Below are 23,223 nucleotides of genomic sequence, written 5' to 3'. Positions count from 1 at the left end.
ATACTTGGCCCGCGTCAGCTTGTTCTGCAGCACGTTCGCCGCCTTCCAGAGGATCTCGCCGACCCCCTGCCCGAACCGGACCGAACCGACTCGAACAGCAGCAGCTGCACGTCGACGTCCTTGTCCTCCCTGGCGTAGCGAGCCGACAATCCCCGCCGTAGGACGGTATGCGGCGGTCGCCGCCCACCACCCTTCCCCCCCTAGTATCCCAGCGACCCGTCCCCTGCGCCCTGCCCCCTCTCGCCCTTGCTCTTCCTCTCCCCCTCCATGCCGTCGCCCCCGTACCCCTCACACTCCTCCCCCCCCCCCCCCCCCCCTCTCCCTCCCCCCCTCCCTCTCCCTCCTCGCAGTAGGGCCCATGCCCCACGACCATGTTCCGGTAGAACGCCTCGGTGTTGCCGAAAGCGACAAAAGCGCCCTTCCGACCATGCTCCCCGCTGCTGCTGCAGGAGGGGGCAGACGACCTTGACATCGTCGGAATAGCGCCTGCCGCCCGCCTGCCAATGTTGCACGTGTCCACGTCGGGTTGTTTGTTGTATGGGAAAAAAGAAATGGCAACCCCCCCGGAGAAGCTGGAGGAAGATGGTAGTGAGAGACTGCCAGTGAGAAGGCAAACTGGAGGAAGCGCCGGAAGGTCGCTAGTGTGCTACCGTCGGCCGTCGCTGTCCCTTTTGTTGGGAGCAGGCGATGTTATAAATAAAAACTAGGAGAGCGAACAGTCGAGTAGGGAGGCCCGCGCCTGCCCCCGAGCCCCGTGCCCTAGCCCGTGCCGCCGGGTGCAACCTGTCCTATAGGAGAGAGGAATCCCTGGGACCCTGTGTCGTGGGTGACCTGCCCAGCCCCCCTCCGTGTCGCGATGCGCTCCCTGTTAGGCTTATGGGAAAGCCGATTTTCCCACTAAGCCACCTTTTGACCTTTTGCCGCTCCCGTTCCCAAGTGTGTCCTTGACGTCGTCCTTCCAAGATCCTGTTCGTTCGTGCTGGTAGAGGGAGCGACCGTCCTTCTCCCACCCCTCGGTAGCTGCTTTGGCGTGTCCGATTGATTTAGACATATTCGGTGGCTCGGATTTCCGTTTCCGTGGGCACACGTGCTCCACAGCCCCCACGTGGTGCGGCGAGGGAGCTGTGCAGGTAGCCTCGATCGAATGGACGATGTGGGTCCTCGCCCCTGCAGCCTCGCCCGCGTCGAAGCCACCTTTTGGCTGGGAGAGAGAGACATTTTTCGCAATACCAAACCATTTCTTTTGTTGGGTGCACCTGAGCCCTCATGTGGCCATAGAGAGCCCGCGCTTGGCTTTCATTCAGGTGGCATGAGAGAGATTTTTATTAACCAACAAGAAATCACGACTCTCACAGTGATTTGGGCTCGGCAGCTTGTTAGCCCTCAGCCGAAGCTGGGGCCGGTCCCGTAGCCGAGAGAGCCCGCGCCGATGAGTTCGACGCGGTCGGGGGGGCCTGCGGAGAGGCCAGCGAGGTGGCGATCGCTGGTACTTCATGGTGTCATCAAGTGACCGGCTGACTCGCCAGAGGTCGATACTCTGGACGACCCATAGGATGCCACGAATGCCTGAAGGAGAGGGAGGCGAGGCCAGAGGCAGGCTCAGCTGCTCTCGGGTGATCCCGCTTTTGGTGGCTGAAGGACCCGATGGTCCTGTCACATTCGTGTTCCGAGTCGTGGGGGTAGAAGAATTCGAGGTAGAATCGAGTCAGCACTTCCTTGTAGTACAGCGGACCGCCAGGCTCGCCGAGGAGAAAAGGCAGGGAGGCAGCATATGAGGCACCAGTTTTCTGGAGTGCTCAGCAGCTGCGGCCGCGGTGGCAGAGTCGGCCGCGGTTCGAGCGAGCAGCTTTTGGCTGCGGGTTCGAATCGCGGAAGGCTCATGCCCTCGCGGAGCGACGCGGGTCGCGCGGCGCGCGCGTGTGCGAAATGCGACAAGACGAAAGACGACAGGCGCCTGAGCGCTGTACCATGTACGCCTGACTGAACGACCGTCGCCGCAATCGCCACCGCCGCCATTTTGACGAGCAGCGCGAGCGCGCTCGTCGGCGGCCAGCCGTCGCGGGCCGGGCCGAGCCCGGCCTCAACCGGCCGCGCCGCCGCAGCAGGCCCGGAGGCCCACATGGCGGCCGACCAGCTGATAAGGCATGACGAGGGGTGAGTGAGGTGGCGGAGCCAGCTAGGCAGCTACCTGGGCCCACCTTGCATCTAACATCTGTATGTGCTAGCATATCGTGCGGGGAGACCCGCGTGCCCGGTGCGACGTCCGGCTGGGGTAACTCAAAAGAAAAACCGCTGCCATCATTAGCCTCGTCAAGACACAAAACGCAAGAGCACACACTTCGGCACCAACGCGATTAGCCGCGGCCTCGTCGCCCTGCAGCGTCTCGCCACAGCTCGCGGGCCGTCTCGCCGCACGATGCTGGCGGCCGTCAAGGCGTACGGGTCTGGAAAAGGCATCTTTGGCCTCGGCGGAGCGGACAAGCACGGTGCGCCGCGCGCGAAACGGCCACTCTGAGCGCGCACAGAGAGAGTGGGACGCTGTGTCTGTGTGCCCGCGCGCCCCTTTCCGCGCAGTCCCACCTTTGGCTAAGCCGCCAAGCCTCTGCTGGCGTGCAGGCGCCGACGCCGAGCAGTCCACGCAGCAGCAGCAGCGGCAGCAGCAGCAGGCAAAGGCTGGTCGGTGCGACACGTCGTCCCCGTCCACATCTGGAGAACCGTCGCCCTCGGCGTCGGCCTGCGCGCCCAGCGCGAGCAAGGACGCCTCGCTCGCGCTGCTCAACCGGTCGCCCGATGCGTCGTCTCTCTCCCGCATGCGCCGCAACGAGTCGGCCGCCGCGGCGCTGCAGAGCCTGGGAGCCGGCGAGGCAGAGGGGAGCGGCGGCGGCGCGGGCGAGCGGTGCGGCGGGCGGCTGCCCAAGAACAAGTCGTTTGCCGTGCTGCACCAGCTGCGCGCGCGCGAGGCGGAGCAGCCTCAGACGGAGGCGAGCCGCTCGCTCGTCTGCGAGGCTTGCGCCATGCACCTCGAGGCGCAAATCCTGCCGCCTCTCTCCTCCCCTCCCTCCTCTCCGCTGCCGGCTCCTCCCCTCCCTGCCGCCTCTCCCCTCACTGCCGCCTCTCCCGCCCCTGCAGGCGATGACCAAGGCGGAGATTCCAGCAGGCTCGCCGCAGCCGCACGTGTCGACGAGAGCAGAGATGAAAGAGTACATCGAGACCATCTGCCGGCAGCTCAACCTGCCCAACTCGTGCATCATCGCGATGGTCACCTACCTCGAGCGCCTCGTGGCCAACGACAACTTCGAGCTCACGCGGCTCAACTGGCAGCCATCGGTCCTGTCGGGCTTTGTGGTCGCGGCCAAGCTGTGCTTCGACGAGCCGGTCTGGAACGAGGACTTCTTGCGCGCGCTGAAGATCTCCAACGTCCAGGTCGGACAGATCTCGCGCTGGGAGATCAACTTCCTCAAGCTCATCAGCTTCGAGACCAACATCGAGCTCTCCGACTACGCCAGCCTCTGCTTCCGGCTGCAGGAGCGCTACCTGCGAACGCGCGGCGAGAAGGTGCAGTTCTTCACCTTCCTGATGAATGCCTGCTCGGCGGCAAAGGCGGGCTGAGCGCGACCCGCCGGTGTGCCGCGGAGAGGCGATGACCTCTCTGCTCGCCCCCGCCCGCCCTGCCGCGGGAGGTGCTGTGGGGCACACCCAGAGACGTTGGCAAAGCGTGCTCGTGCATGCAGATCTGGCAAAGTATGTGTACCCTCGCATGAGTGTGCTTGCTCGGATGGGGGGGGATAGCGCCCCTCCCCGAACCTCTCTGTATAGGCATCGTCCGGATTCCGCCGTTCTCGCGGAGCCGGAGCGTGTGTCGGATGCCGCTCTACGAAGCCGCGCGCATGTGAGGCCCTGGCCAGTCGAACGGCTGCACGAGCTGGCCCCCCCTCTGTGTGTGCACATCCATGGCTGTGTGCGATGTGAAGATTTGGTCAATGTCTGTCGAACTGGCGATGTATTGTCCGCAGATCCATGTATGGAAGAAAAGTCTCATTTTCTCCGTGACGACACTGATCTGGTGACGAGCCTAGATCACTAGACCTTGCTCGGAGCTCGCTTGGGTCTTGCGCGAGGTGTCTTGGCTCTTGCTAGGAAGTAGGATTGCTCTACTTATGGTCTTGGATGGTCGGGGAGCACTTGGAGAGCGCTTTTGCGTTTTGGGTCGGCAGCGTGTGCTGCTGAGTGCTGTGCAGGACTTGCTGCAGGACTGCGCTCGCGGTCTGGTCTCTGGAGGGCCTCTCCCTCTGCGGTGCGGTGGGCCGCCATCCCCGACCGCCGGGCCGAGCTCGACATGAAAGCCAGTTGGTTACTATCACGCCCACTGGTGGAGCTTGTGCGTCGCACGGTTGTACTCGTCGAGCGTGGGCGAGCGGCGGACGAGCTCCCAAAGCTTGACCACGCCACGCAGCCAGTCGCGCTCGGAAAGGGACCTCGCAAACGGGCGGCGGGGCAGGCCGAGGACGGCGTCTCTCAGCTGCTCGGCCTCGTGGCGGTAGCCGGCGTGCGACGAGGTGGGCGCTCGCTCGCTGGCGCAAGGCAGCGCGAACACGAGCGGCGGCTCCGACGCCGACGGCATCCCTAGCGCGGAGGCGGAGAGGAGGGAGGCGAGCCTGCGACATCGACACACGCGGACGAGGCTGGGTGAGTGCGAGAGCCGACGAGTGCAGCGCTGGCGGGTCGAGCTGTGTCGCTCACGGCCGAGCTCGTGTCGTCTGGAGGGCTTGCTAGAGTGCGAGGGTGCGTGTCCAGCATCTGGCGCCGCGAGCGTCTCGCGCACGCCCGCTCGGTCGGGCGCGCAGCCTAGCGTCAGGTGAGGTGCACTCCTCGGGGGAGAGGGAGAGCTGGCGCGTTGGAGGCGTGCGGAGGCGGGCGCGCGCGAGATAGGCTCGCACACCACACCTCGGCCAATCTCGCCTCATCTCGGCGCATCTCGCACCTAGCCTCGCGAACGGCAGCCGGTTGATGACGCAGACGAGCGTTGGCCGGTAGTCGCTCCCTCCCCCGCCCGCACCGCCGCCCGGCGGTGGCGCAGCGGTCACCTCGGCCGCGGCGGCGGCCCCTCCTCCGCCGGCGCCGCCACCTTGCCCAGGCGGAGGAGGCTGCTGGGCGTGCGGCGGCGGCGGCGGCGGCGGGCCGGCGGCGGGTGCGAGGGCGGTTGCGATGTCGGGCAGCCGGTGGCCAACCATCTGGGCCGCGCGCAGCAGCCGCCACCTAGCAGAGACGGCTGGGCGCTCGAACCACCGCCTCACTCGCTCACCGGCCGCTGCCGAACTCCAGAGACCCTCCTGCAGAGGCCCACGCGCGACACGCCGGCTACGGCGACTACTCTCTCCCCGACTACTCGGCGAGCACCAGCGCACGTCGGCGGCCGCGTCCTGCACGAGGAGGACGACGTGGCAGACGGAGAGGAGGAGCGCGCACAGCTGCAGCGCCTGCACCTCGAGCAGGTTCTCGTGCGAGTGCACGCTCGGAGGCACCGGTGAGCCGGTCATAGAGAGCAGCAGCGACGCAGAGAGGAGCGGCTGCGTGTCGAGGAGGATGAGCCGCTCGGCGGTCACCTGCACGTCGACGCCGCTCGTGCCGTGCGCGCCGCGCGCCCACGCCTCGGGCGGGTTGGGTGGGAAGGGCGGGTTGGCGAGCTCGGCGCCGCCTCCCGCCATCGAGTCCGCCGCGGTGTCGGCTGCGGCGTCGCTGCCGCCACCCCGCCACCCCGCGCCGGCCAGCAGCGACATGATGGTCGACTTGCCCACGCCCTGGCAGCCGAGCACGCCGACGACCGTGAAGTCGGTGTTCTCCCCCAGCAGCGGCCGCACCTCATCGGCACACAGCTCCAGCTGCGGCGTCATCAGCCTCGCGCCAGACGAGGAGGCCGCGCCGCCGCCGTCGGCGGCGGCGGCGGCCTTGGCGCCCATGACGCGCACGCCGGACATGTGTGTATCGGCCAACGCGACACTCAACGGGGGGCGAAAAAGAGAAGCAAAGACAACACTACCACGACCCAAGACGCAGATCGTTCACACAAGGAACCGCCCGGCTGCTCAAGCACCACGCGCGCTCCGGCGCGTGGATCGAGATTCACCCCGGCAGCCCCAGCCAGGCCCCGCGCGCTGGCCGCGACCGCGACCGCGGCCCTCACTCGAGCCCAACTGCCTATCAGACGTGCCGGAGCCGTCCGACTGTAGCGACTAGCACACCTCTGTCGAGTCCCAGAAACCCGAGGGGTCACACAGTCCACTCCGGTGTGTGAGTGAGGGCTGAATGCACCAGTTCTCCGGTGTGATGAAAGTGTGAAAGGCTGCGCGCCCTTCGCCTTCGGGCTTCGGCGCATAAACATGAGAATCATCGTTTCCCCCGCCTCTCTCGCCGTCGCGGCGAGGCCCGCGGCGGCGGGGGTCTTCGGCGGCGCGCGGTGCGCCCCGCCTCGTAGCTGCATCTGCATCAACTGCAAGTGGGTCGACCGCTGCAAAACGTACCACTGGGTCGAGACGCAGCACGAGCAGGAGCACGTGACCGCGGCGCCCGATTTTGAGCCGGTCGACCCGCAGATCCAGGTCTTCATCCGGGAGGAGCCGCCTCCCCCGCCGCCGCGCGCGCCAGCCCCCTCACCCATATCGCCCGCGCCGTCGCCCCGGCAATCTAGCGGCGCGGCGGCAGTGCCCGCCGCGGGCGAGGCTGCGGTGGCGGGCGAGATGCTGCGGGACCTGACGACCGAGTTTGACGTGTTTGCATGCGACGCCTTCACTGAGGACTCAGGGCGATGGCTGCGTCTCATGCCCGACGCGGGTTTTGTGCCCAGCTGACGTGTGCTACGATAACGTAGTGCGGGGCGCATGTGTGGGTGTGCGCATATACTACACTTGTGTTGAGTTTACAGTCTTGATTCGAGGAGGCTCCGAAACGGCCACAAGAGTTTTGCTCTGCGTTCTCGGCCGCGCGCGCGGGGCGCGGCGCGGGTGCCGGGTCGAGACACGAGAGAGCCGCCTGCGGTCGCCTGAAAGCAACTGGCACCACCACTCCACCACGTACGCCAGACGTGAGACGAGGGGGGCAGGGCGTGGGCCCCAGGGGGGTGAGGTGGCAGGATCCAGTTACCTGGGGCATACGCGTCAGCTCTGCGTCTCAGAGTCTTGATCGCGGCTGCGCCGCGCTCCTCTCCCAGCACCCGGGCTCCTCGTGCAGCCGCAGCCCGAAGAGGTGGCTGCAGAGCCACCAGTGCGATGTGAGCCGGTGGAGGGAAAAGTTGGACGGCGGCACGAGCGACGTCCAGAACGCCTCGTGGGGCGTGTGCACGAGGTCGCAGCCGGCGACCACCACCCTGAGACCGCCCTCCGGCCGCAGCCGCTCCGCCATCGCCACCACCTCCTCCTCGTTCACGCCGTAGGTCGGCGTCTGCCGGCAGAGCTCGGCTAGCTTGTGCGGGAGGGAGCCGACCAGCCGGCTGAGGACGTGGAAGGGGAGGTTCCACGCCGGCTCGCTGAGGCCCGCCGGCGCAACCAGCGTCAGCCGCGCCACTCGGGCAGGGTGGGCGCACGCGTACTTTAGCGCGAGCACGCCGCCGAGCGAGCAGCCGGCCAGCGCCAGCGGCGGCCCGTGCGCCCAGCCGACGGCGGCGAGAAGCCGCTCCAGCGAGAGGAGGAAGCCGTCGGCGCTCATCGCGACGCCGATCTGTGCGGCGGTGGGCGAGCGTCCGTGGTGCGGCCAGTCGAGCAGGAGGACCTCGTGGCCCCGTAGAGACAGCGCACACGCCACCTCGAGCCAACATGAGCAGCTCTGCAGTATCCCGTGCAGCAGGACAACGCGCAGTGGCTCGGCGCCCCGCGCCACGGCGGCCGCGGCCGCCGTAGGATCGGCGCGGAGCACCGCGTGCCAGAGTCGTCCGGAGCTCACCACGTCCACTACCGTGGCCTCTGTGGCTCGAGCAGGAGCGTCGGTGCCACAGTGTTGCGCAGAGCCCTCGAGTCCTCGAAAGAGCAATGGGGACCCTGGGTGGGCGGGGCCTCTACTCGCCAGGATCACTTCTGTGTCGGTCGGTCAGACAGAGAAGAATTTTACAAAAAGGCGGTCGCACGACACGATTCACGCAACCCTGAACCGGAGCGCGGCCGCTCGCGTAGTAGCTCACACTGCCCCTCAGAGTGGTCGGAGGATTAGTGCCCCAAGAGCGAGGACCCCGAGGGGAGCACCAATAGGAGGCCCAGCCTTGCCCTCGTGCCGCCGAGTGTGTATCCTATGCGAGAGAGATCCCCTGTGCCCTGTGCCCAGCCCTCTCCACGCCGCGATGCGCCCCCTCCCCCTCGCCCTTGCAAAATCCTGCAAAGGTGGGGACGTGTCTGTCCTCGACCCAGCCCTAGCTTGGGATGCCCGTTTTATTTATTTATTTATTACACGATTCACGCGACAGCGTCGTGCTGCCGTGGGGACCCTGTCCTCCTCCCATCCCGCCTTTGGGTCGTCTGTTTTCTTTCTTTCTTTCTCCTTCCTTTGTTTATTTAAGGACTCAACACGCCCACGCCGACACACCACCAGTGCCACTTGTATCGCAACTCAGCTCGGGCCACCAGCCGGTGCCAAAGACCCACGGTATCAGCACGCCCGTCCGGCGCTGGTAGGCCCTGAAGCCGGGGTGTCTGCTCAGGCTCCGATCTTTCACGAGCCAGGAAGGAAGGAAGAGCGCGAACCACACAAAACTGTTGACGCACCAAGGCAAGAACCAAAGCCGACTCGTGGAGGCCATCATCGAGAAGCTCGAGTAGATTAGCACCTCACCAAAGTAGTTGGGGTTCCTGGTGCGGCTAAAGAGGCCGTCTCTAATCAGCCCGCGCCGCTCACTGTGCTTGAGGATAAATGTCTTTTGCGAGTCTGCAGCGTGGAGGAACAGCATTCCGATTGAAAAGAGATAGAGCGCTGCTGCTACCGTGGGGGGGGGCGTGCTCATTCCTCTGGCCTCAGCATCGATGACGCAAAAGGGAGCGATCCAAAACAAGCTCATGGAGAAAAAGAGGTAGATGCAGCCGCCCAAAGTAGCGTCTGCCCCCCACGTGGAATCTGGGAAAGTGGCTTCTTTGATGAGCCACGCGACGCCATATCCGCCGTGCATGCCGAGGTAGACCCAAGCGGGAGCGCCCCAGGCGCCTCGTGCAGCCATGAGCAACAGCACTGTTGGAGTGCTCGCCGCCTTGTGTGCGTTGATCGCGTGGCGTAGCTTTAGCTTGAACGGGCCTCGAGGAGGGAGTCGGGTCATCGAAGCCCACAAGTATCTGTGAACCTGAAGCAAGAGCCACTCGCCCAGCCAGGGCTCCCAAGGCTCAGCCGCATGCTTGGGAGCAGCGCTCGAGGCAGGGTCTGCTTTCAACAGCTTCTCAGCTGCACCCACCTTTGCATCCCCACGATATGCTAATTGCCTTGGAATGCAATAGGCAAATAAGATGACACTCAGTGTGCGTGACGAGGAGAGCAGAGCCCCGCGAACGTGGTCTTCCGTTGATGCAGAAAGTAGCCCTCCCACCATCCCAACAACCTGCAGCAGTGCAGCCACAAGCAACATGGTACTGCGAGAAACCCACCCAGCAGTTGCAAGCAACAGCGACCCTGCGATCGCGAGCAGAGGCCCAGTGTTGCGACTCAGTCCAGCCTCAGCAGCCACGACGCAGATTGCAGCCATGGCGAATGCGGCGAGGTGAGCGACTCCGGAGACGACCGCCCGACCTTGAAGGTTGCATTCACCCATGTCTCCCGTATTGAGCTTGAACGTGGATAGCACCATAACTGCAATACCCGATAGCCCTGTTAGCAACGACTCCAAGGTGTCCAGCCTCTTCGATGCCGCTGACGCAGCCCGCAGAAGCAGGAGTATCACCGCCCAAGCCCGCCCAGTCGGGTGCAACCGAGTCCGAGTTAGTGCAAGCCGAGCTAGCCCAAACAGCGAGGCTACACCCACACCGGACTTGGAGGCCGCCAGCGCAGTCCAGTGCTCCATTCCAAGCCGGCCCGGCCATTTTACTGCAATCACCGAGAGCCCTTAAATAAATAAATAAAAACGGTCAAACTCTGAGACGAGATGGGATTTAGGGACATGTGTCCCCGCCCTGCACGATCTTGGTGTGAGGGATCTTCAATCCGTCCCCTCACCCCCTGGTCACTACCCGACACTAGAAGAGCAGCAAGAGTTGGGGCTGCGGCTACGGCTGCGGCTGCGGGAGGGGCTATGGTCGCGGGAGAGCCGCTGCGCCGCGTGGGCGCGCCTACACCGCGCTTGCTCCGCTCGCCACCTCTCGCAAAGGTCCAAAGTCATAGCCATCACCTCCTCCGGCAAGTCCTTTTCGCCTATCTTGCCGTCCCTCCATGCCTGGTAGAGCTCGTCGTCATAGCCATATTGCATCACAGCCTGCTGCACTGCGTCGTGCACAACCCCTGCCACCCTATCCCGCGCCTCAGCGTCGGAAAATTCGAGCTCGGAGTCATACCCGGAAGCAGGCGCAGACGGCCGCGGCGATTTGGCAGGCGGCGAGGTGGGGGAGGGAGAGCGCGGCGGTGTGCGCTCGGTGCTCCCGCTGGTGCCAGAAGGGCCAGCGCCCAATGCGCTCAGCCTGTTCTTGTCCACCACCTTGGGAGAAGGGGGTGGGGGTCCACCTCCCTTGGGTGCGGGCTTGCGGTGTTCCTGCTTCCGCTTGCCCGACTTTGGCGGGTTGCGGCCGAAGTTCTTCATGGTGAACCTGTCCGGCTTGCCGCCCTTCCCGACCCTCGTCCACCCCTCGCGCGACTCGTTGGGCCGGGGTTGCTGCGCCTGTTGGTGCTGCGAGTGTGCCTGCGATGCTGCGGCCGGAGCGGCAGCGGCGGCAGGCGGTGCCACGGGCGGTGCGGCGAAAGTGGCGGTAGGCTGAGGCTGCGCAGCGTCCTGCGCGGCCTGCTGCCTGGCCTCATCCTCCCGCCTCTTCTCAGACTTGGCCTGGATGATGTACTGATACCCAAGCGGCACCGGGTTGATGCTGACGGAGTGCCAACCGTACCTCTCCATGCGCTCCGCGAGACAATCAATCATCGCGTGGTCGCGTGGCGACACCTTCTGGCCGAGAACGCGCTCGACCATCCGGATCTGACGCACGTGGAACGGCTCCAGGCCCGGCATGGAAGCCTCGGAGTCGGACATGGCCCCGTTTCGCCGTTTCGTTTTTGAGAGCCCTTGTGGGGTTCTCTCTCTCTTTTTTGGCAAGTGTGGCTGGTCTCCAATTCCTCCTGGTATCGATCTCCCGGTATCTCCCGGTATCCGCACTGCGCCTCGCCGCGCGGAGGGATACCGCGAACAGAAACCGGCGACACGAGGGATTATAACGTACCTAGTCCGAGCCTGGCCAGTGTCGGCCGGCAGGACGGCAGTCCGCGCCGTCGTGTCGCCGAGGCCCGAGCCCCAGTGTAAGGTGTAACGAAGCGCTGGGGTAGCGTGATTTTACCTCTCTCCCATGGTCTCACACAGTGATGTCAGTGACAGTGTGCCGGCAGACGGCACGAGTCGAGCCGAGCAGTGTCGCCCCACCGCTGTCACACGAGCTGTATGGCGACAGAAGAGGGTGTACATCGAACACAGTTGCTAGGTAGCGGTTATCGGACCCGGGGGGCGCATGTCGGTGACCGTGTTGGGGAGAGTTGGAGAGACCCTGCGCTCCCCTGACTGGTAGCACGGCGAGGTGCGAGCGCAAATCGTGCCGAGACGCGAGGTGTAGAGCAGGAGCAGCGGCGCCATTCCCGAGGCTGGGGCGTGTGGCGGGCTACTTCCCGTCCCCCCCGACCTGCAGCTCCTTCATCTGCGCCGCCATCGCACTGATCCGGTTCTGCGCGATGATGCCGAGCGCCGCCTTTTTGAGCTTCCTACTCGCCTGGTACTTTTTGAGCGACGCCTTCGCCCCCTCCAGCTCCGTGTCCGGCGCGCCGCCCTTTATCCAGGGATGGCTGAGCACATCGTCGGCGCTAATCCGCTTGAGCGGGTCCAGCGTCAGCATCGCCTTCACCTGCGGCGGCGAAGCGGCGACCCGACCACCCGTCAGCCTGCCTGCGGGGCCGCCCCTCGCCGTGGGCGACGCCCCACCCTCCACTCCCGCAAATCCCGCCTCCCCCCGGACCGATCACGAGAGAAGGTGTAGACGGGGGGAAGCGGCGAGGGGCGGCGGCGGGGCGGGGCGGCGGCGCGCCAAGTTCTTGGCGTCGGGCGAGATGTTGTCCCACCAGGGCGAGGGGAAGTCGTAGCGCGCGTGCAGGATCTGGTCGAAGAGCGCGGGCAGCTCCTCCTCGTAGAAGGGCGGGAAGCCGCACAGTAGGATGTAGAGGATCACGCCCGCCGACCAGATGTCCACCTGAGCGGGCGGAGGTCCTCGCGCCGGTAGACCCGGTTGCCTCCTCTCCCTCCCCCTCCCCCTCCCCCTGCCCCTGCCCCCCCGCCCCTGCCGCCCCGCGCGCCTTGCCCGAATCGTAGCCCTTGTTCTTCAGAATCTCGGGCGCCACGTACCCCGGCGTCCCGCAAGCCGTCTTCATGACGGTCGAGCCTGCGGCGAGGGAGGGACGCGTCGTGGACGTGTCCGGGGACGGGAGCCTTCTCTCTTCTCGGCGGATCGCGCCAGAGACGACGCGCGCGAGACCAAAGTCAGCGACCTGAGGACAGGTGGGGCGAGGCGAAGTGAGCGACGCTTCTTCACGCGCGCGCGGTGGGGAATGTGCAGCCTCTCGCCCGCATCTCAAGGTGGAGAGGCGCCCCGCGGCTGTCAAAGCGGCAGGCGCGGTGCAGCGTGGGTTGGCAGCGTGAGTGTGCGAGCCCCCCGCCCCCTCCCCTCGTGGCGCGCGGCTTCCTTGATCAGGTTGCCGTGGCCGGACGGGTCGTCCTCCGCCGCCGCATAAAGGATGTTCTCCGGCTTGAGGTCGCGGTGGACGACCTATGTCATCATTGATCATCACTCGTCACTCGACCATTCATTGCAACTGCGCTTGAGGTCGCGGTGGACGACGTTTTGGCTGTGCAGGTAGGCGAGGGCGGTGCAGAGCTGCTTCATGCAGTCCGCAGCCTCCTTCTCGGTGTACCTGCGCAGGACGTGTCGGCGACGCGTCCAGGCGCAGGCCGCCCCCGCCGCCCCCGCTGCCCCGGCTGCCCCGTGCTGTGTGTGCTGTGTGTGCTGTGTGCTTGCGGTGTGTGCGTGTGTGCGTGTGTGCGTGCGTGAGCTAGTTTGGTGTGCTACGAGGCGCACTGGCTCTTAGCGACGATCCGGTCGAAGAGCTCTCCGCCCGTGACGAGCTCCATCACGAGGGACCTGATATGCATGGGAGAGAGAGAGTAGAGAGAGAGAGTAGAGAGGGCAGCAGAGGGCTGGCGGTGGGTGGGAGAGGCACGCTCGCACGAGCAGCTGGGCTGGTCGGTGGAGCGCAGGGGGGGCGCACATGCGCTTCGGCTCGTCGTAGATCTCGAAGAGGGTGATGACGTTCGGGTGCTTTGTGTTTTGCATGATCTCGATCTCGCGCTGCGCGCGGCGAGGAGGGGGGGTGGGCGAGGGGGAGGAGGAGGAGGTGGGGGAGGTACGGTGAGGCCAGGAGAGAGCAGAGACGGCGAGGAGAGGCGTGGCGGTGGGGGCGGTGGAGGCGGTGGGTGGCGCATGCGATCCTCTTATTGGTGATTAGTGAGGGGCGGGAGGAGGTGGCGGGGGAGGGAGGAGGAGGCGGGGCGGCGGGGAGGGAGGAGGCGGGGCGGGGAGGGAGGAGGAGGCGGGGCGGGCAGAGTGCGGGAGGCGCCGCCCGCGGGGAGAAGCTGCGCAGCGGAGTGACGCGCAGGGGAGGCGATGTGCGGGGAAGCTGATGCGCAGGGGCGGTGCAGGGGAATCGAGTCCCGCACCGTGATATCATTCATGTCCTCAACCTTAGCCTTGTCTATCTGCTTGACGGCAACCTTGTCGCCCTTCTTGAGGGGAACCCCGCTCTTCTCCGGGCCCTGGCAGCTGAGCGCGCGGGGTCGGCGGCAGACCGCCACGCGCGGGGTGGCGAGGCGCCGAAGGGGCGGGAGGGCGCTGGAGGGGTGGGAGGGGTGCGAAGGGTGCGAGGCGGCCGGGCATCAGATGCGGATCAGGCGTGCGGCGAGCGGCGTCGGTCCGTATGTGGCACGCCTTGTATGTGGCAAGCTTGACGACGGCAAAGTTGCCAGAGCCCAACTGGCTCTTCTCGATGTCATAGTTCTTGTCGATCTCGGCCTTTTTGAAGAAACTGTCGCGTCGCGGGGCACGGTCGCGGCAATCAATAGGCGATAGCACACAGACCGCGTGCGGGCGGAGACCGCGGCGAGGGTCGCGCCCTCGAGCCGTCCGGAGCGCGCTGCGGGGTTGTGGGCTGAGTGGGCTGTGGGCTCACCCCATAATCTGGCGCGGCAGCCGAACGTGAGGCCTGTGCCGTTGTCGCGCGGCCTGTGAGGGCGGAAGGAGTCCTGGAGGCTTGGTATGCCAGGGACTGTACTGGTGGCAGGACTGTGGGCCCCCTGGACCTGGTAGCCAACAGTCGCCCCAACGGGGTTAGTGAACGCCGGCGCTCGCTGAAGGTCGGTACCTAGGTACGGCTCCTAAGCAAGGTGTGGGTGTGAAATACCGACGACGCTGTGAAGAGGCCACACTCGCTTGAAGCTGCTTGTGGGTAGGGAGATCCTTACGATAATAAATAGAACAGACAACCCCTGGTGGGATTAGGGCAGCAACCCGACGGGCAGGGTCTGCCGCCCCGCTCGGAGGGCGTGCACGACACAGGGGATCCTTACGTTGGCAAGTCGGGATCTAGATTTCTCCGCTCACGTTCCTTCTGGCCCGCGATGCTCCGTCGATGGCTGCGAGCGCCGCCGCGGGCGTGGCCGCAGTGCCGCGCGCTGCTGCAGCGGAGAGGCCTCTCGACCGACGTCGACAGCGCGCTGGCCGCGGCGCTGCAGCAAGCCGCGCAGCGCATCCGCAAAGCCGACCCGGCGGCGGCGGTGCTGCCCGCCGAGGGCGGGCCCTCGGGAGCGGCCCCCGCCAATCGCGGCGACGGGTGGGACGCAGCCGCCGCGCCCGGTGTCAGGACGGCCGGACCGAAGCTCCTCCTCCGCTTCACGTGCACACACGCGCCAGACGACGGCATCCCCGACTCGGAGCGCGAGGTGGTCAAGCAGATCAGCCGGAGCTCGTACGAGAAGGGCGTCGTGCTTGCCCGCTGCCCTTGCCACGGCAAGCTGCACCTCATCGCGGACAACCTCGGCTGGTTCGGCGACGACAAGAATGTGGAGGAGATGCTGGCCGCGCGCGGTGAGACCGTCACCAGAGACGGCTACTGGACCGACGGGAGGGACGTGTACGAGACGAGCTGATGGTGGGCGCGCGCGTAGCTGGGCGGTGGTGTGTGTGGTGGTGGTGGTGTGGCGGCGGTGGTGGTGACAGGGGGTAGTCTGTGCGGGGAACGCGCCAGCGGGCACGCCCACTCGGCCGGGTCGGCCGCCGAGGCCGAGGATGAGGACGAGGAGGTGTCCTATGCGTCCCTTTTCTTTTTCCAGATTCGCGCTCACTAAAAATGGTCAAAAGTGGACGGACGCAGACCCCGATAATGTCGGCTGCTGCCGCTCTCGCCTCTCGCGTCGCTGGCGGCGCGGTCTGGTAATGGTTGGGTAGTAGGGCTAGAGGGTCGCGCTCTACACTTAGCCTCTGCAGCGAGCGAGCGCTCAACTTAGCCCCCGCACGGAGCCGGGCTCAGACTTAGACGCTGGAAGGCCGGGGGCCATGAACTTAGACGACACGAGGCCAACTCCGGGTAAAACCCGGGTATACCTGCAAAAGTCCAGGTTTACCCGAAAAACCGAGAAACCCTTCGGGTCGCTCCTCATCGCAAACCCTGTCAGCAGAGTCTCCTACGGGAATGTACGTAAGAGCTACATACACTGAGAGAGAGAGAAAAGAGAGAGGGGGTTGTGTTCTCTAGGTACACGTAGAGAGAGAGTACACGTACACTGAAAAATACCTGGACGCGGTCCCGACCAGCGTATGCCGCGCACGACGCCATATCGCCGTCTCCCAGGGCCAGTGCGCTACTTGCGGCGCGCAACGCCTGCTCAAGTACGCGCACCGTACCATGTGCTGCCGCTATGCGTGCCTTAAGGCGGCTGCGGCGAAGCGGCGGGCGCGGCATGCCGATGGCAGTGCGGACGATGCGGTTGCGATGTGTTCTGCTTCAAGATCGTGGCGGTGCTTGGCATGCACTTCTGCGATCCCAATCAGCTCATCGCAACGAAGCAGCGCAACAAGCTGGCTGCTGCCAACAAGGCCCTATGCTACCTCACGCGCGGATCGTTCAAAGAGGACCAGCATACACAGGCTTCTCTGACATGCGTTTGTTTGAGCTTGAGGCTATTTGTGAGAACTATTTGGCTAGATGTCGCCGAAGTGCGCTCAAGAAGCAGCAACGAGAATCGGAAGAGGAGGATGCTGAGGCGGCGATTGCTGAGCATGAGGAGGATCGATCGCCCGCCGCGCAGGCGAAGAAAATTTGGGCGCGAGCGCCGTATATCGCGTGCCATGGCCGACTTAGCCGGTGTAAGAGGCGCCCGCTGATCTTAGACCGTGTAAGCACTCCAGCGTGGCTAGCCACACTTAGACCCGTTAAGCCGCGAGGCTCAGAACTTAGACTACTACCCAACCAGTGGTCTGGTGCCGCGACTCCCAGCTCTTCCTGTGTGTGCTGTGAGCTGTGTGGGGGTCCGTTGTGGCTCACCACCGCGCTCTTCTGAACAATGGGAGCGGTCCGGGTCCGTCCCGGCGTGCAGCCGGTGTCGCTTCTTCGCCGAAATTTTCCTCAACCTGTTAGTCGACAAAGTTGTGCCCGAGCTCCTGCTGCTCGTTTGGGCGGCGGAACCGGGTCCTCGCGGCCGAGATGCGGTGCGCGCCGACACCGGGGCTTCGGCGCGGGGCCATTTCCGGGCCGTCTCGAGCAACTTCGAAATCGACCGATTTTTTGACCTCAACATCTTGCTGCTCTTTGACCTCAACCTCGCGGCCCTCTGTGCGGCTGACCTAACCTGTGCTGCTGCTCCTGCTGCTGTTGCTGCTGATGCTGCTCCTGCTACCACATCCCCACATCCCCCCACACCTCCCCACACCTCCCCACACCTCCCCACACCTCCCCACACCTCCCCACACCTCCCCACACCTCCCCACACCTCCCCACACCTCCCCACACCTCCCCACACCTCCCCACACCTCCCCACACCTCCCCACACCTCCCCACACCTCCCCACACCTCCCCACACCTCCCCACACCTCCCCACACCTCCCCACACCTCCCGATTAATAACAGCTGAATAAGGCTTCGCCTTCGGCCGCGGCCAACGAGGCTTCGGCCAACGATATTATTGCTGCCGCCCCCCCTGCCGTCCGTTACCGCCGTGCCGCCGTACCGCCGTGCCGCTCCCGCCGTGCCGTTTGTCCCGCCGTCCGGCGCCCTGCCTGCCGTCTGTTGCCGCCGCGCCGCCTTACCGCCGACCCTTGCCGCCGCCGTACCGCCGCTCCCACAGTGCCGCGCCGCCTCCCACACGCACACACCTTACCTCCTGCTCGACCGAGTTTGCGATGAGAAGTGACCCGAGCCGCCGGGTGCCCCGCAGCGGCCTCGCTGGACCAGAAGAACCGGTCCGCGAGTGCTCCGCAGCAACCTCGCTGAGCCAGAACGTCGGCTCGCGAGGTGGGGTGCTAGTATGAGCCCGACCCAGGTCCGTAGTGTTCTTGCTCCCAGCGCTTGCGCTTCGGCGGTTAGTGGTGCACTAACCTCCGAGAAACCCATCGGGTCGCTCCTCATCGCAAACCCTGTCAGCAGTCCTCCTCCGGGAATGTACGTAAGAGCTACATACACTGGAGAGAGAGATGAGAGACACCACGCGGAACGCATCTCCATTGCTTCGGTGGAAGGGGGTGAACCGCGCCATCCTCGATCGCCGTGCAAAGCTCGCTTCCGAGCTCTCACGCCGCGCGTAGGGCCCTTAGGGGCCTAGAGAACACAATCTCTCTTTTCTCCCAGTAAGCTGAAAGTACGTAGTGAGGGGGGGAAGTAAGGTGAAAAACTGCAACGATGCATGCGTGCAGCACGAACGGCTGCGATTCAGCGGTCGCTGACCGTTCAGGTCGAGCTCGGCGAGCTGAGCAAGATCATCCAGCGGCGCGACAGCTGAATCGCAAGCGTTGAGGAACGCGAGACAGATCGCGTTCCGCGTTTCAGTTTCACAAAAGGTACCGCCCTCTACATAAACCCGAGACGGTGACGGGAAGCGGCGCTGCGATCTCAGGCCCAGTGAGGCAGTGCGCCAGCCTAACTCGGATCCTGCTGAACAAGCTCCTCTTGTAGCTCGATCGGTCACACCGCCATCGCCGTCGGGGAGAGGGGGGACGACACTGCTCCGGCAGCGTGCACCTCGATCCTGTACCGTGTTTGTTATGACCCCCCCAAATGAACACACCAGTGAGGGAGGGCGAGACGATCGAGGGGTCCCGTACCATGCGGAATCGACCCTATCCAGTGCTCAAGTGCTCAAGTACCCGCCCTCGCGTACTCAAAAATTCTATCAACGCGCCGAGCCCGCGAAGCCCACTGCACACAAAAACGTGTGCACCAAACTCCGCCTCCTGAGCTTTCATGTCAGCTTCGAGCTCCGGTGGAGTGATCGTCTTCCTCGACATCGATGGAGTGCTGCTGCCGTTCGGGTCGAATGCGGCTGCAGTCGAGCCGCCCGCCCTCTTCGACGACGCGTGCCTGTCCGCGCTGTCAGCGCTGCTCGCCGCCCCGCTGCCCTGCGAGCCGCGGCTCGTCCTCTCCTCCACCTGGCGGGCGCAGCCGGCCTTTGTCGCCGACATCCTCGACGAGTTCCGCCGGTTCGGCGCGGCCAACGATGGCAGCCCGCTCGGCGCCGTGACCGCCTTCGTAGACGCCACCTCCACCGAACACTTTGGCGCACGGCAGCACGAGATCGCGAGCTGGCTAGAGCGGAGGCGCGCGCAGGGCCAGGCTCCCGCTGCGTGGGTGTGCCTCGACGACGAGGAGCTCCTCGACGGAGAGGAGTGTGCCGAACGGAGGGCGATGTTTGAGGGGCACGTCGTGCAGACCCGCAGCGACGTCGGCCTCACGGCGGAGCAGGCCGCCCGGGCGGTCGCGCTGCTCCGAGCGCAGCTCGCGGGCTCAGGATCGACCTCCAAGCGGCGCCGGGGCGACGGTGAGGAGGAGGGCGAGGAGTACGACGAAAATGTGACCCCGGGCCTGCACGCTGTGCAGACACGTTTGTCCGCGGTGAGCCGCACTGTGTAGAAGCGCCTCCTCCGGCGCCCGACCCTGCTGAATTTGGGACGGGCTGAGTATTCTACTTTTTATTTACTCAAAATCCGCCAGGATCCGCTTGCGCAGAAATGAAAGGCAGGCTCAGCGTGAAGGTGCGCGCTGCGGGCGGCCACACAAGCGCGAACGCAGGTCGCACGGGCCGACAGAAGCTTTTGCCGAGTGGCGTCCGCGGCGCCCGACGCGATGGAGAGAGCTCTGCGGGCGGGACCGACGTCGGCCTCGGCGGCGAGCGCGAGGGCGACGACCGCCACGCCCACGTAGCTCGTGGCGCGCAGCGGCGACGGCAGGTGGTAGACGGCACGGCTCGCGAGGGTGGAGGGCAGGTCACGCGCGCGGCGGTTCATCGTCGCCGCCTGCTGGGCGGAGCAGGCCCGACACTGCGGGTAGAAGCGGAAGGCCGGCCGGCCGAGCACCGCGCTGAGCAGCCGCGGGCGGCGGCTCGCCACCGAGAGAGGAGGCACGTGGTCGCCGACATACTGCGCCGCAAAGCGGGTGCCGCAAGAGTGGCAGCCGGCGAGGCGGCCAAATCGCTGCAGCGCCTCCCTCTGGGGCGTGGAGGCGTATCCCTCGCCCGCCGGCAGCGAGGCGGCCGCCCAGGCGAATGCGCCCTCGGCGGCGAGGCTCGACGGGCTGAGAGCCCAGAATCGCACCCCCAAGCCAAAGCACACGTGCAGGGCCGCGCCCGCCAGCGCCGCCGTCGCGTCGGCCGACCCGCCGCTGTGGCACGCGTATGTCGACGCAAGCGAGCGGCGTCTGCCGCCAGCAGCGTCTGCGGCACGCAGAGCGACGGCAGAAGCGCCGCCGACGGTGCAGGCCCCGAGCAGCGTCGGGAGGAGTGGAGTGGCCGTCGTGATCCCGGCGACGAGCTGAACCGCCTGCGAGGCGCAGACGACGGCGAGGTAGGACCCTCCGCCCGCGGCGAGAGCTCGGCGGTCACTGGCCTCGAGCATTCCAGCCCAACAAGAATTCTTACTCGCTTAACTAGTGTGGGACCTGCGGCGGTACCCGCCTCTGCTGTTCGGGCAGTGAGAGACGCAGGATCTGCACGCGAAGTGGGCTCCACTCCGCATTTGCATTTTGGTTTTGGGTGTCGGAGATCATCCATCGCAAGCATTGCTAAACATCTCTCTCTCGCAAGCACTCATCAGTCAGTCACGTCAGTCAAACCCCGCGCCGAGCCGGTCTCGGCGGGAGACCTCGGAGCAGCATGCGATGCTGCGGGCGTGCGCGATGGCTCCGTTGGCTCCGTGCCTAAGGCAGATAGATTAGGGTGTGAGCTGCGGCAGCCAGTCGGAGGCCGCGATGGATGGCCCAGGGCCGGCGGCGGTGAAGGCGTCCGTCGATGAAGGGATGTCGTCGAGGGAGCCATCGTCCTCCGCGGCTGGTGCACCAGTCCAGTTGTCGGAGTTCGAGATCGCAGTCGCCCGTTGACGAACTCACGGAATGTGAGCGACTTGGTGCACGCTGGGTCGAGCATCATGGCTCGCACCTCATCCTGAGCGCAAGGAACTCGCCCAGGGACCAGCTGTTGGCGTCGCCGTTTTGATCGAGCTGCATCCACTGCATGGTTTCGTAGTCAAGCGTAAACGCCCAGGAGTTGGTGCCTGGGTGACTTGCTGGTGAGAGCGCCTTCCAGGCGGGTAGTCGTGCCCCTCACCTAAGGTCAGACGGCGGCGTCAGAAGGGGGGGGCGGGGGGGGAGGGGGGGGCGAAGCGTGAACATGGAGGCAAGCAGGTGGTTGCTGCACCTGGCCAAAGCCGGCGACCTCGAAGTTGTCGTAGCTTGTGCGGATATCGCTGAGCGTGAGAGGGACCGGATCGGCAGCAGCATGGGCGGCCGCGTCAGCGGCCGGAGAGGCCGGAGAGCCATCCGACGGAGGCCGGTCGTGCATCGGCGCGTCAGCCGCAGGGGCCGGGGGGGCGGCGGCATCCATCGCTGCGGGTCGCTGCGGGCCGACGATTGTGGACTGATCGATCGTCGGCGGGCGGATTTCGGCTGGGACGTTCTACGTTAAAAGAGCGTCGGCGCGGACACGAGAGACTTATAAGGGTAGATGTGGGTAAACCACAAAAGTAGATACTGTCCCGTTTTGCTGTTCACAGCTAGGGACGGCCTCTGCGGCAAAGTCAAATCACCCCCACCTCCCTCCCTCCCTACCACCTCCCACCGCGGCAAACCTTCGGCTCCCGCTCAGAGGCTCGCCGCGCCCGTGCGGCGCGCCGAGGCGGCGCCGAGGCCGGCGCCTTGCACCCGGCCCGCGGCCGGCACCGCCTCGCCCCACAACTGACCGCCCTGCGGCCCCTGCGCAGGCGTACCACAGGCGTCGCTCAAAAAGCGACGCCGGGTGTGGGCTGCTCCCTTGACCCGTCACCCGCCGCGCCCTCGCCCGGCCGCCTCACCGCTCACGGAGCGTGCTCGCCGCCGCCGCCACGCGTCCCGCGCCGCCAAGCATGCCCCTTGCCCTGACGCGCGCGCTCTGCAGCGGCGCAGAGCGCGCGTCCCTGGCACAGACGGAGCAGCGGCCGCGCCAGCGGTCGCTGCTCCGCCCCCCCGTCGCGCGCGCCGCGCGCGCGCTGCCGCCGCCGCCGCCGCCGCCGCCCCCTCCTCGCCGTCTTCCCCACCCTACCCTCTGTTGCGCGCGCCGCGCAGCCGTGCTGCGCGCCCCCGCCCCCGCCCCCGCCCCCGCTCCCAAGCGCCCCTTCCCCGGTAGGTGTGCGTAGAAAGTAGAACCAATCGAGAGGTGGCAGAAGCCGCCGTGTGTGACACATATTGCGGCACGTGAGAGTGAGACAGTAGCCCCGGCAGCGGCCAGCGCGCGCGCGCAGCGGCCAGCGCAACAGGCGTTTCAAACAGCAAGAACGGGACGGCCTGCGCAGCCTCTAACTATTTGAATACGCCCACGTAAGGCTTCGTGAGTGGTTGGGGTGGCCTCAAGCATCCCCAAGGGAGCCTCTGCGGTGCCACATAAGCAGCTTAGTGATTGTCGAGACCTTAAAGTGTTTCGTTTGAAGAAACGCAAACCGGACAGACGGTATACTATGGTCACCACAGTAAACCATAATTGGACTTTGAGGGCTCATATCTCAAAAAGCCGGGAGATAGCATAGCACTATTGTTGCATATTATGCCACATAAGGTCAAACTCGACCCCACAAGCATCAAGAACCCGATGCTCCAGCTCGACTGTGCCGGCACACTGCCTCCTCGCGCCTGCTGCCAGCAGCCGTCGCGGCCCGTGGTGCACCAGAGAGAGAGGTCGACACGTTGCCCCCGCCGGCGAGTCCGCGCGGCTCAGGCCGGCCAGAAGGTGTGTGGTGACGGCGCCGTGGCATCAGTGCGGAGAAGAGCTCGCTGAACGCGAGCAGCAGATGGCCAAGTGTACCAGCTCGAGAGCCTCGCGAGCGGGCGCAGAAGGAGCTCGCCGTGACACGATGCCGGGCGGTGGTGGTGCTCTGGCGACTGTGCACAGTGGGCAAAGTCAGGCTGCAACAGGGCAGCACGATGGTAGTGCCCTGCTGCAGCCTGGCCTGACATGCACAGGGCGAACAGAGGCGGTACTATCGTCCGGCGCTCGTCACCGAATCTGGTCCAACTTCGACCGCCGCCACAGCTCGCCACGAGCACGCAGCGACAAAATGTTGACTGTACGGAAGTTGAGGCTGGTCGAGAGGAAAAGGCTGCCGTGCGAGCCGGCAGCAGGCCGGCTCGGCGTGGACTGCCGCGACGACTTTTATGGGCTTCTCTGTCATAGTACGGTACTATTTGTTTTAGGTATGTTGTTGGCAAATCAAGACACAGAGCTCACACAGGATCACAGCGGGAGGAAAG

The 23,223-nt window shown here is 65.6% G+C and overlaps 12 protein-coding genes across 12 annotated transcripts; 6 read left to right on the top strand and 6 right to left on the bottom strand.

The window, feature by feature from the left end:
- Window positions 1–1,364: 1,364 nt before the first annotated feature.
- EMIHUDRAFT_369214 (hypothetical protein) lies at window positions 1,365–2,109 on the bottom strand (the record flags this gene model as incomplete). The annotated part of the gene is given in 3 exon segments (XM_005772620.1): window positions 1,365–1,499; window positions 1,512–1,968; window positions 1,980–2,109. Coding segments are annotated over 2 exon segments (353 nt in total), but the record flags the coding sequence as incomplete, so codon positions are not given.
- Window positions 2,110–2,999: 890 nt separating this feature from the next.
- On the top strand, window positions 3,000–4,045 carry EMIHUDRAFT_369206 (hypothetical protein). Its single transcript, XM_005772619.1, has 2 exons — window positions 3,000–3,026; window positions 3,130–4,045. Exons 1-2 carry the CDS (start codon window positions 3,015–3,017, stop codon window positions 3,607–3,609), a joined length of 492 nt encoding a protein of 163 aa, XP_005772676.1. The 5' UTR covers window positions 3,000–3,014; the 3' UTR covers window positions 3,610–4,045.
- A 312-nt stretch (window positions 4,046–4,357) lies between these two features.
- EMIHUDRAFT_242275 (hypothetical protein) lies at window positions 4,358–5,891 on the bottom strand (the record flags this gene model as incomplete). Its single annotated transcript, XM_005772618.1, has 3 exons — window positions 4,358–4,623; window positions 5,303–5,330; window positions 5,406–5,891. The coding sequence occupies 3 exons, from the start codon at window positions 5,889–5,891 to the stop codon at window positions 4,358–4,360; spliced, it is 780 nt and encodes a 259-aa protein (XP_005772675.1).
- A 582-nt stretch (window positions 5,892–6,473) lies between these two features.
- EMIHUDRAFT_49568 (hypothetical protein) lies at window positions 6,474–6,824 on the top strand (the record flags this gene model as incomplete). The annotated part of the gene is made up of 2 exons (XM_005772617.1): window positions 6,474–6,596; window positions 6,717–6,824. Coding segments are annotated over 2 exons (231 nt in total), but the record flags the coding sequence as incomplete, so codon positions are not given.
- Window positions 6,825–7,164: 340 nt separating this feature from the next.
- Window positions 7,165–7,698, bottom strand: EMIHUDRAFT_242273 (hypothetical protein; the record flags this gene model as incomplete). The annotated part of the gene is made up of 1 exon (XM_005772616.1): window positions 7,165–7,698. The coding sequence occupies one exon, from the start codon at window positions 7,696–7,698 to the stop codon at window positions 7,165–7,167; it is 534 nt and encodes a 177-aa protein (XP_005772673.1).
- An 844-nt stretch (window positions 7,699–8,542) lies between these two features.
- On the bottom strand, window positions 8,543–9,286 carry EMIHUDRAFT_75261 (hypothetical protein; the record flags this gene model as incomplete). The annotated part of the gene is made up of 1 exon (XM_005772615.1): window positions 8,543–9,286. The coding sequence occupies one exon, from the start codon at window positions 9,284–9,286 to the stop codon at window positions 8,543–8,545; it is 744 nt and encodes a 247-aa protein (XP_005772672.1).
- A 2,174-nt stretch (window positions 9,287–11,460) lies between these two features.
- Window positions 11,461–14,603, bottom strand: EMIHUDRAFT_444735 (hypothetical protein). Its single transcript, XM_005772614.1, has 12 exons — window positions 14,549–14,603; window positions 14,419–14,471; window positions 14,178–14,274; window positions 13,910–14,005; window positions 13,462–13,541; window positions 13,272–13,334; window positions 13,035–13,107; window positions 12,879–12,962; window positions 12,651–12,684; window positions 12,493–12,578; window positions 12,228–12,389; window positions 11,461–12,047 (listed from the first exon to the last, which is right to left on the bottom strand). The coding sequence occupies exons 2-12, from the start codon at window positions 14,421–14,423 to the stop codon at window positions 11,808–11,810; spliced, it is 1,020 nt and encodes a 339-aa protein (XP_005772671.1). The 5' UTR covers window positions 14,424–14,471; window positions 14,549–14,603; the 3' UTR covers window positions 11,461–11,807.
- Window positions 14,604–14,852: 249 nt separating this feature from the next.
- On the top strand, window positions 14,853–15,608 carry EMIHUDRAFT_444733 (hypothetical protein). Its single transcript, XM_005772613.1, has one exon. The coding sequence runs from the start codon at window positions 14,867–14,869 to the stop codon at window positions 15,392–15,394; it is 528 nt and encodes a 175-aa protein (XP_005772670.1). The 5' UTR covers window positions 14,853–14,866; the 3' UTR covers window positions 15,395–15,608.
- Window positions 15,609–16,149: 541 nt separating this feature from the next.
- EMIHUDRAFT_242266 (hypothetical protein) lies at window positions 16,150–17,837 on the top strand (the record flags this gene model as incomplete). Its single annotated transcript, XM_005772612.1, has 4 exons — window positions 16,150–16,216; window positions 16,392–16,608; window positions 16,841–17,076; window positions 17,791–17,837. The coding sequence occupies 4 exons, from the start codon at window positions 16,150–16,152 to the stop codon at window positions 17,835–17,837; spliced, it is 567 nt and encodes a 188-aa protein (XP_005772669.1).
- An 862-nt stretch (window positions 17,838–18,699) lies between these two features.
- EMIHUDRAFT_117692 (hypothetical protein) lies at window positions 18,700–19,365 on the top strand (the record flags this gene model as incomplete). Its single annotated transcript, XM_005772611.1, has 1 exon — window positions 18,700–19,365. The coding sequence occupies one exon, from the start codon at window positions 18,700–18,702 to the stop codon at window positions 19,363–19,365; it is 666 nt and encodes a 221-aa protein (XP_005772668.1).
- Window positions 19,366–19,424: 59 nt separating this feature from the next.
- On the bottom strand, window positions 19,425–20,345 carry EMIHUDRAFT_242264 (hypothetical protein; the record flags this gene model as incomplete). The annotated part of the gene is made up of 1 exon (XM_005772610.1): window positions 19,425–20,345. One exon carries the CDS (start codon window positions 20,343–20,345, stop codon window positions 19,425–19,427), a length of 921 nt encoding a protein of 306 aa, XP_005772667.1.
- Window positions 20,346–22,519: 2,174 nt separating this feature from the next.
- On the top strand, window positions 22,520–22,926 carry EMIHUDRAFT_316035 (hypothetical protein; the record flags this gene model as incomplete). Its single annotated transcript, XM_005772609.1, has 2 exons — window positions 22,520–22,702; window positions 22,738–22,926. The coding sequence occupies 2 exons, from the start codon at window positions 22,520–22,522 to the stop codon at window positions 22,924–22,926; spliced, it is 372 nt and encodes a 123-aa protein (XP_005772666.1).
- Between the last annotated feature and the right edge of the window lie 297 nt (window positions 22,927–23,223).

This window comes from Emiliania huxleyi (genome assembly GCF_000372725.1).
Source record: "Emiliania huxleyi CCMP1516 unplaced genomic scaffold EMIHUscaffold_355, whole genome shotgun sequence".
In the NCBI taxonomy this organism is placed as follows: domain Eukaryota; phylum Haptophyta; order Isochrysidales; family Noelaerhabdaceae; genus Emiliania; species Emiliania huxleyi.
The sequence above is the reverse complement of the archived record's forward strand: the minus strand, read 5'-3'. Positions and strand labels throughout refer to the sequence as shown.

Excerpts from the sequence above, each read along its gene's own strand:
- EMIHUDRAFT_444735 (XM_005772614.1), bottom strand. Across the intron at positions 14,006-14,177 it reads TCAAGCTTGCCACATACAAG|GGCCCGGAGAAGAGCGGGGT; the intron begins GCGTGCCACATA and ends CTCAGCTGCCAG. Across the intron at positions 12,963-13,034 it reads CCTACCTGCACAGCCAAAAC|GTCGTCCACCGCGACCTCAA; the intron begins GTCGTCCACCGC and ends ATGATGACATAG.
- EMIHUDRAFT_444733 (XM_005772613.1), top strand. The coding sequence starts at position 14,867 with ATGCTCCGTCGATGGCTGCGAGCGCCGCCGCGGGCGTGGCCGCAGTGC.